Raw genomic sequence first — 10692 nt, 5'->3', positions numbered from 1 at the left:
GAAAGTGACAGAAACTTTGACAGAACGTTTTACTGGAGTACATACTCGGAGACAAACTGCTTTAGAAAGCCTTCTGCCTATTCAGAATACAGAATCACATTCTCATGCAAAACTACCCTCCCTGTATTAAAAACATATGTGTGAGTTAACTTCAGTTCCAATAAGCATATATGCTCCAAAAAATTCCATCTGGTTACTTGTCATCGAACAAAAGGGAAGAACAAAAGCCACCTCACTGGTATCTTGTTTTGATTTTTAATGACTAAGTGTAACAAAACCAAGCAGCTATGAATGACACAACTGTACACATATATTCAGTAACTTCAGATGTGTTAGTCTGCAAGTTTTGTGAACTGACCTCAATATTTACTCCTTCCTCATTCGTCCTCCTCCTCTCACATGAAAGATTCATATACAGTGCAGCTCTGAGTCAATGCTCAGCAAGTAAAAACATTTTAATTACCTTCAGTAGAAAATGCATCATACCAAACAATGAAATATTAAACTTCTCTTAACTTTAACAACCTGTACGTCAGGTGTTTGCTTTCATTGATCAGAATACTTTGACTAACTATAAGATCAGTATTTTCTTTACTAGCAGGAATCTTCTGAGAGTTCACGCTCCCTTGTGACGTGACTTATTTCAAAGCCTGTTACTTGATTCAGATTTATAATGTAATCATTTATTGTGATAGTGCAAATATAAAACTAAGTGGACCACAGAACGTTTTCTTACAGGACAACTCTTCAATCCTTTCGGAAGGACTGCTTGGCTAACCCTGTTCATAACATCCCTCTGTTATTTGTTTTATGTTCATAAATCGATCCCATGAAGGAGAACAGATGTTTATAACTCATTGTGTTGAAGACCTTGGGAGATTCTGCTGGATAAGTCTTGCAAATGCTTCTTTACCTAGCAGAAAAAAGATCAAACAAATTTCAGTATGACAACAAATCATGTTAGAAGAATAAATCAATCAATCTAACATATTTAGATTTTGCTATCAGCACATGTGGCAGCTCTTGGGAAGAGCTGAGACTAGGAAATTTTTGGGCATTTTAGAACAAGTAAATTTGTAAAAACCAATCATGCCTATTCCGCATTAAACATGAAGCACAGGTGTGCCTTAGCCTCCTCTTCTGGAAGATGTTTACCTGCATGAAAAAAATCAGCACTGTGTAACTGACATTCCCTCCACTAATGAGTCTAGTTTTCAACAGGTATATACACTGCATTTGTACAGACCTTATATCCAAGCTCTTTTGTCTTTTCTTCTAGCATGGCATATTTCTCTCTGTTTCTGTTCAGATGTTCCTTATCTCCAGTCCCCTCTATATGTTTTAGTTTCTCATGTGAAATCTCCAATTGCTTCTGATAGTGATGATGTTTTTCAATTTTTGCTTCAAAGTGTTTCAGCTCCTCCTAGGAAAATGCATGAATAGTTTCATATATGTAAATATTTGAAACACGAAATCATGACTTTTTTTTTCCGGTGCCTGAAAAGCAATATAGAATTGGCTGCTCCAAGAGTAACACAGAGTATTTCTTTATGTGGGAAAATATCTTTGCATGGGAGATCTTACTGGAATTGTACTTACCCGAAAAGATTCTAGCTCTTTCTCAGTGAAATTGGCTGATTTTGCCATGTCCCACAAATCAATCACTCTAGGTTCTTCAAATTCTAAACAAACATATATCATCAAATGAAAATCTGGACATAATGCTTTTATGCAAGATAAGCATGCAGATACACCAAACAATATATTACTAATAGATCTACTTAGATGAAAAGGGAGAAAAGTCCAAGTCCTTCACTTGAAACAATAGTATTGTAGCAAGCATTTATTTAAAAAAATGATTTAAAAGCAAAAAAAAAAAAAAATCCCCCAAACTAATTAATGCCATTGTTTGCCCTGCATGTTGCCTAATGTACCTGCCCCCTGTTGCAGAAAGTGTAATATCCCTTCCCATGTTAAATGAATTTACTATGATTAAATGAATTAACTTGCTCACTGATTTTTGTTTAATAAAATTGATACCAAAAAAACATTAAAAAAATACCACTGAATCGTACCACTGGTTGCATCATATCCTTGGTGACTGACTTTACGCAAACGCTCAAACCCCTGGTTGATGCTTCTTAGCTTGTCTTTCAGTTCTCTGTGTTTGTTGTGCAAGACTTCCTCTTTCACCAGGTTCTCTTCAGATGGGTTGATTACATTTTTGTGAATATCTGTTGAAAGAGAAAAGCTGACTGTGGACCAAATCCTACTAGGTAAGAAGCTTCAAATCTGGGATGAATAAAATACAATCAGTTCTTACAATAAGTAAGGCACTGACATCATACTCTAAAAAGCAGTATAACTCCTTTTGCAGGTTAATGCTCCTCAGTGCTCTGGAGGGTGGTGTTACAGAAATGCCTTTTACCTCCTGCTGGTGATCAGCTGAAATTTTAATAAGGGAATGTTCTAATTTCCCTGGTTAGCATTATCTCAAGGAAACTGAATAGATATAGTTGGTAAATCCTATAACCCTCCCTCAGACATTTCATGAATTAGTCAGGACGTCCAATGCTGAAATCACTTTCAACAGCTTCAGCTTGGACTCTGCAATGCAAACATCAGGCTGCCTGCAAGCTTTAGAACAATTTGATTCTAACAAAACTTTAACTAGGATTAATACAGCAGACTGGATACAGATCCTCAGGCTCAGTGCCTAAGATATATATCCTCTTGGACTTCCACTGATGAGATGAAACATCCATGTCTTGCAGACTTTAGAACCACAATTTGCAGCAGTAAATCTGTGCTTGCAGCATAATTTCCATTAAACTCCAACAAGCCATTATTAGTCATCTGATCACATCTTCACTGCTTGAAACACAAGCAAAAATTAGAAAACTGAAATGGCTACACTTTCATTAGCTGGCATGATTTTTGGCAGCTAATGTGGAATTAAACCAAGCAAGTATCTGGGAATGTCAGCATCTGCAAGCTGTTGTAGCAGGAATGCCAGACCGAGGGATTTTCAAAGAAACTTGGAAACAATGGAGGCAGTAGGAGAGATCTAGAAACATCAGGAAAATGTTTGGACACCTTCAGTTCTGCTCACGGTCTCAAGCAGAATATTGTATTCACGAATCTTTTCTTTGTGATGTTTAAATTCTCGCCAAAGCTTATCCAGCTCCTCATCCGAGAACTTCCCAGAGGTCTTGGCCTGAAAGAAACATGAGCTCATTATGACTCCCAGGCCAAGTGCTATTACATGCATTCCCTTGCTAAAACTTCTCCCTGCTACATTAAGAAAATGATTAAGCCCAGCTCTTCCATAAGATCTAAGATCTTCTGTTTTGAATCCCACTATATAAGTTTGAGGGCAAAACTAGACATTCAGGAACACGGTCACTTTAATCATATCAAACTGAAGTTGGCTTGTTAGAGACTACCCAATGAAAAACCTCTCTTTTATATTCTGTGGAAAACAATTTTGATAGAGAAGGAAGGGCCATAGAGATTCAAGGGCAAGTGAAAGGGAACTGTCTGTGTGATAGCTGTAGCCCAATATTAAGCACAATCTTTACTCAAGAAATCGTACTCTACTGGCAAGTGAAGATTGTATCACTACTGTGCATTTCTATGATTCTATTTGACATGCAGTGATTTGTTCCTCACAGGACTACATTCAGCAATTAGTGAAGCCCTAATTGCCCACAAGACTTACCTCTTGCAATGGCATGACCAAAACTGAAAATTGTTCACACCTACTCAGCCTTAGGGAATACATCTAAGTGAAGAACTTTACTACTCCCCAAAGCACATGACAGTGTATCCTTTGGCAGAGCTGCATCTGGTTAGATTAACATTTTAAAGCACAGCCAAACTTTTCTCTGCTTTATTACCACTGCACTAGATTGGTCTAAGAACTCTTTGCTTTATACAACTACTTGTTTCTAAAAAACAAATTACTTCATTTTTTAAGATTACTATTTTGCCAGTTTTAGCTGCCCAGACAGTACACTTTCTATTTATTTTTCATGCAAATCCTGGAAGGTTTCACTTGAAAACATTGTTGGGAATGTCTTTATTTAACGGCTTTCTAACATCTCCCCAAACATCCTCTTTCTCCTTTCTAAATATTCCATGAAATAGTTCTACTTTAAAAGCAAAGTTAAAAACAAAACAACATGGAAAGAACAATGAGCGTGTTCAAAGAAGGGTGACAAAGCTGGCGAGGGGTCTGGAACACAGGCCTTATGAGGAGCAGCTGAAGGAGCTGGGATTGTTCAGTCTGGAGAAGAGGAGGCTGAGAGGAGACCTTATTGCTCTCTATAACTACCTGAAGGGAAATTGTAGTGAGCTGGGGATCAGCCTCTTCTCTCGTGTAACTAGTGATAGAACTAGAGGGAATGGCTTCAAGATGCGCCAGGGGAGATTTAGGCTGGACATTAGGAAATACTACTTTTCTGAAAGAGGTAGTCAAGCACTGAAATGGGCTGCCCAGGGAGGTGGTGAAGTCACCAACCCTGGAGGTGTTCAAGGAACGGTTGGATTTTGTGTTGAGGGACATGGTTTAGGGAGAACTACTGGTGATAGGTGGATGGTTGGACTGGATGATCTTGAAGGTCTTTTCCAACCTCTGTGATTCTGTGAAATTCTGTGAAAAGAGAATCAGTGACATTTGAGGAAAGATTCTATTTGTCTTAATGGACAGAGGATCTTAGCCTCCACAGTGTGTTTTCTTTGGCAAAGATAAGCTGCCCAAACCTACTGACTTGGATGCATATGGAATGCCCACAGTGCACAGTGATATGTGCAACAGAGCACAGCAGTTTGTCCTGTGTTTAAAAAAGAGATCAGTATTGCTTAAAGCTTTTCAGGTTCCAAGATTGGAGGCTCTCAGAAGAGAAGAAATACTGGTTTACTACACTGCAATCCTGGAAATGTTACCCACCTTGCTCCATAATTTTTCCAGTCTTGGATCATTCAGTGTATCACTCTCTGTACCATCTTTAATGTAATTAGTATCAGTTAGGTGGGAGTCCTTCTTTCCGTTCATTCCATATTTAGTCATAATGACTGCAGGGGAAGTAGAAGATAGACATGCATTAGAATCAGCTATGAATGCACACTAGGCTGGCTGCTGCATCCTTGACTTTCAGAGTTAGATTTTGCAGCTCACAGTGGGTAGATTAACAGTTTAAGATGAAGAGTTTAATGATCTTTTTTGAAAACATCAGAAGCAAAGGAAGCTGTTAGCCTCCTGACAATCCTGCTGATCTCCAAACAACTGCATATTGAGTGTCTTAAAAAACAATCTGTTACTAAATGGTTCAAACACTTACAGAGGTGTCTAAACAAACATTTCATGCAGTTTAAATCTCTTCTGCAAAGATATACCTTACCATTTAAGTTGCGTCTAAGTTTGGCTTCTTTCTCTCCATCTTCATCCAGCCCTTCAGCCTTCAGTTTTTTCCAGCTTAGCTCATCCTTTTCTTGTATTTTCAGATCGCTGTGCAATTCTGCTAGTTTCACAGCAGAGAGATGAAGCTAAATGAAAACAGAAGAAGGAATTGACTCCATTCAGTTTTACTAAGATACAACAGGCAATAATGGCCAAACTTCTCAAATGTTGTGCCTTGCCAGCATGTATGCTTTCTTTTGGACTATCTTCTAACCACACAATCTTAGTGAGTTGGCAAATTTCTTTTGTCAGTATGGTTTTGCAGACTACCAGGACACTGAGTATGGCCTTGCTGGTCACACAACTCATTTATCAGCAATTTTTACTAGCAGCAAAGCGAATAGTTTGCAAAGATTCTCAGCATGGTTTATGTGCATTAAAAACATAAAAACCTAGAAGTATTCCTGTCCTACATAATGGAAGAAAAAGAGAAAATACTGAGGTTGACACTACAAATAAAAAAAAGGATTTAAATGACCACTAGGCCAGCTTGAAATTTTGTGAAATACACGGAGAAAACAAGAACAAAGGCAATAACTAACATGCAGCTGGCTAAGCAGCACTGCTGCAAGATGAGCCAAACTTTTGAATTTTCAGATTTTAGATGCTTTAGTTATTCTTTGAAACAAGGAAATGAAACAAATCATGTTCATGCTTAAGAACTTCTTGCAAGTGTGTTTATGACAAGAAGGCGGGAATGAGAAAAAGCCCAGAGAAGAGAGGTAATCAAAACACGTGCCAGCAGTGTGACCTCCAATGAAGTCTTGCCTGAGCTTTCTGAGTTGCCCTACTTGAGGCTGCTGAGCAAACAGTTCCTGGGAGCTCAGATCCACCCCTGGACCAGCTGGGTTCATCTGTTCTATAGCATGAATTTACTGACTGGATGTTCTTTCTTTTTTATCCTTTTTTTCCCCCCCCCTCATTAAATCAGGTAAAAAATTACAAAAACTTGCATTTTCAGTGAGAATTCAATAACATACACAATTCAGATCTCAGTATAATTTTTAAACATCAGAAACTGACGTTTAAACTGATGGTACTGAAAAGACTCAGCCATTCATCTGAGCATCAGCAGGTTATCTGAAAATAACTAGGAAAAGTGCCATTATTCTGAGCTTGTGCACTAAACTGTAGGGAATTCAGGAACCTCTGCACATTACCATTTCTGGTTTCAACGTAAATTCCTCTATTACATTCGGTGGCACAAGATTACTTAATTACTGCAATTTTTAAACCAGGTTTTTCTCTGTGTCTTGTGCTTAGCCTAGTGAAATAATTTATCAAAATTGAGAGTACTTGGAATCACAGATAAATAAATACTTTATAGAATGTATTAAAAATTCTGGTCCCTCTAGCTCTAAAGCTTCTCTGTAATCTTCTTTTGCATTTGCTTTTAGAGAACTGTTTGATGAAAGCTAAGCATTTAGCAGAAACCACTTTAGTTATGAATTTTGTGCATTAAAATAATGAAAACCTTATTTACTTCTTTGCTTTTCTGGAGCAGGCTGACCTGGACAGCCAGATCTTCAGTGCTGTGGTGGCACCAAGGTAACACTGTTTTGCTCAGCAGAATTGTGTCCCAATGTTCTGAGAGGAAGACTGAGTAAAAATTTGCTATAAATTGTGAAGGAAATGACTCATCATTACTTGGAAGTTCTGTACTATAACACCATAATATGTTCACAGGTTGAGCAAATCCAGGATAAAAAAGTCACCATCAGTAACTCTGATAACAATTCAACTCCTAAGTACTGCGAAATAGGACAGTATAACCTTTTAAATGTGCAACTGCCATCAGAGACACGCTAATGTATAAAAGATGACACAGTTTACATTAGACATCCACTGCAGTTAGCACAACCTCATAAACACATCGTTTTGGCTTTTCTAAAAGTACCAGAGAATAACATCAGATCATCTAAATGGAAAGTTTGGGGATGCATCTTCATTAACCAAACATTTTAAATTCTCAATAAAAAATAAGGAATGAAATTAAGTCCATTGTTCTCTGAGGAGAAAAAGGAAGATTCTATTCAAAATTCTCTCAAGTTCAAGAATATTTTTCTGACTGTCATTATAATTTGGTATGTAACTTTTAAACAACACAAATTCTTTGAAATGTTCTGCTGGAATCCCCTTGTCTGTCCAAGTTACATAATATAAAAGCGAAGACATTAGGGCAATTTAAAGCATATAGGCCATGATCTGCTTCCTTCAAGATCATCTCATGAAAGAACTTGAATAACATCAGGTAAAAAAAGTGTTAACATGACATTTCACACCACTAATATCAGTCATTTGTTAGACTAACTAAGAGCAGAGACAAAAAGCTATGTTTAATGATTAAACAACAAAACACTGAGGTCAAGATGCACATTCCTTGTTCCTTATTTAGGGGAACTGTTAGGTCCCAGTTTGAAATGGTGATTGAGCAGCTGGTGATGGCATATGGCTGGTCTAGGCAGCACCTGTGAACTGTTTGCACCTGTGTCCCCATGTGACCAGAAGGGGTGGATCCAGGGTAGAGCCACCCTGGGCTAAAATAAGGGCCAGCCATTAAGGGGAGAAATCTTGGGTTCAGGCTGCCTTCTGAGGAGGGGGGTGTTGTGGAGTTGTTGTTCCTTCACTAGCTGGGTGAGTTCAGTTCTTCCTTCTGTATGTGACTATTGGCCTAATGGTAGTAAATATAGCTCAAGTATGCATTGCTTCTCTAAAATCTGCCTCATATGCATGAAAATTACTGTTATTTAGTTTATCCTGACAGGCTTATCTCCATTTCTTATGTTAGCCTGCTTGGCCAGGAACTAATCTGGATGATGTGAAGCTTCAAAATTGAATTCCAGAAGATCCAGATACAAAAAAAGAAAAAAAAAAAAGAAAAAAAAGAAAAAAAGAAGATGGGGTAACAGAGGGGAGGATAAGAGGAAACAGACAATACTATTCTAGTTTAATTCTATTCTAGTCTCAGTGCTGTTTTTTCTTTAGCTGCTAGTTCACATGCTGCCCTGTCCTCTACCTGTCTCCCACTGAGGGGAGGAGTATTTTGTTTGTTTCTTTTTTTTTTTTTTTTAACTAAAACCTATCAAATTCCAAGTGTTGCCCAAGGAAGAATGCCATAGTTTCAATTCAGTAGCTTAGATGGGATAATGCCCATCCAGGATTAACTTATTTTTGCCTGGAAGAACTGAGCTCTTATCAGCAATGACTCTTCTTCAAACGTTTCACAATACTCTGGATGTGAGTATGGGTGTGCAGAGCAGTGTAGAGGTTGTTCTGCTGCATTGTGATTACTTTTTTTGGCTTAGAGTGCAATGAATTCTAAGATAACCGTCACAATTATGGCTATCATATGTGTGAGTCTGCAGCCTGAAAGGCCAACTATGTCTTGGGCTGCATCAAAAGAGTGGTGGCCAGCAGTGTGAGGGAAGTGATTTCCCCCTTCTGATCCATATGGAATACTGTGTCCAGGCATGGGGCCCCTGGCACGTGAAGAATGAGGAGCTATTGGAGTGGGTCTGGAGGAAAGGCATAAAGATTATCAGTGGGCTCCTATAGAGAAAGGGTGAAAGAGCTGGGCTTATTTAGCTTGGAGAAGAAAAGACTCTGGGGAGACCTTATTGCTGCCTTCTGGTACGTGAAGGGAGCTTAGAAGCAGGATGGGGACTTACTTTACATTCACTAATAGTGACAGGACAATGGCAAAAGGCTCTAAAATAAGAGAGGAGATTTAGGATAGATGTTAGGAAGAAATTCTTTACTCAAAGGGAGGTGAGGCACTGGCATGGGTTGCCCAGAGAACTGTGGGTAGCCTGTCACTGGAGGCATTCATGGCTTGGCTGGATGGAGCCCTGGAAGCCTGACCTAGTAGATGACAGCCTTACCCATGACATGGGTAAGGTTGATCTTGATTATCTTTAAGCTTGATGATCTTTAAGGTTCCTTCCAATCTAAGCCACTTTGATTCTGTAATCTGAGAATGGCAATACCCATTTGCTGGCTCACCTGCATGAGACTACATCACTTAGTGTAAACTCAATACCGGAGGGAATCCAGCCACCACGATGGAGGATTTCTTATCCTACCGTGCTGAGTTCCTGCCCTAAGCAAAGCAAGGATGATGGCTGCTGCCACTGAACAGAGCTGAAGCAGTGGGTGCAGGAGTCAGCCTCAGACCCAGCTCAGTACTAGAGGGGCTTCACGCTCACTCTGCCTTCTGCTTCCTCAACATGAAGTTTCACTCTTGGACACAACTATGGGAAGATACGCTTCTCATAACCCAGGTGCATAGGGCAGAAGAGAGGAACGGGGCACCTCCTGAGGGCCCTCTCACCGCGGTTCCCCTGGGGCAGGGCTGTGTGATCAGTCCGTGCCGTGCCCGGCAGAGGCACCAGGCCTAAAACCCAGGCAAAAACTCCTGCAACCGGAGGCCTAACCCCGCGCTGGGGCCTGGTAACGCGCTGCTTTGGCCACGCACGAACCGCTGCCGACCGCGCACCGCCTCAGCCGGCTGCCCTGGGGCCGAAGCGGCGGCCCGGCCCTCCACCGCCTCACAGCAGCTCCTTCCGCGCTGCCCCACTCACCCGCTGCGCCTTCTCCCAGACCTGATTCAGCCTCACCACCCGGAACTCCCCGGCCTCCCGCCTCTTGGCGTCAGCCAGCCCCTCGTTGGCCTCCCGGGAGTACTTGCTGGCCCGAGCGCTGACGGCGAGGAGGAACGCGGCGATAACAGCCGACCGCGCCGCCGCCATGTCGCTCCGTGCGGGGAACTACGAGTCCCGAGATGCCGGGCGGCTGCTGAGGGGCGGCCTCTGCGCCCTCCTCCGCGAGGGAGGGGTGGTTGGCGTGAGAAGCATTGCGTTGGCATGCTTTAATTTTTTTCTGAGTGTTGCACAAAATGTGGAAATACGGCTGTGGATGCGTATATAAAACGTTCTCCTCTGCCCAGCGTGTGCTGCTCCCTAAGCTGTGTGACCACTGAGTTATCCTTACCCACTGTCTGGGAAAAGGCTCACGCAGTCCAAGCACTGCCCTTTCAATCAGGCTAAGGTTCCTGATATTAGAACCCTGCACAAGAGTGTGTGAAAAATAAAGAGCAGTTGAGGAAGTGCAGAAAGCAAGAACAACAATTGGTGATCTGGGCATAGGGATTGAGTGCGCCCTCAGTAAGTTTGCAGGTGAAACCAAGCTGGAAACGTTGATCTGTCTGAGGGTTGGAAGGTTCTACAGAGCGA

The 10692-nt window shown here is 40.9% G+C and overlaps 1 protein-coding gene across 1 annotated transcript; it reads right to left on the bottom strand.

Moving 5' to 3' along the window:
* Window positions 1-241: 241 nt before the first annotated feature.
* On the bottom strand, window positions 242-10260 carry LRPAP1 (LDL receptor related protein associated protein 1). The gene is made up of 8 exons (XM_031588324.2): window positions 10042-10260; window positions 5403-5547; window positions 4952-5076; window positions 3097-3217; window positions 2076-2234; window positions 1600-1682; window positions 1247-1423; window positions 242-913 (listed from the first exon to the last, which is right to left on the bottom strand). The coding sequence occupies exons 1-8, from the start codon at window positions 10207-10209 to the stop codon at window positions 848-850; spliced, it is 1044 nt and encodes a 347-aa protein (XP_031444184.2). The 5' UTR covers window positions 10210-10260; the 3' UTR covers window positions 242-847.
* Window positions 10261-10692: the final 432 nt, after the last annotated feature.

The sequence above is a fragment of the Phasianus colchicus genome, chromosome 4, assembly GCF_987193195.1.
Source record: "Phasianus colchicus chromosome 4, bPhaCol1.hap1.1, whole genome shotgun sequence".
NCBI classification, from domain to species: domain Eukaryota; kingdom Metazoa; phylum Chordata; class Aves; order Galliformes; family Phasianidae; genus Phasianus; species Phasianus colchicus.
Note: the sequence above shows the minus strand (reverse complement) of the source record. Positions and strands in the feature narration are given on the sequence as shown.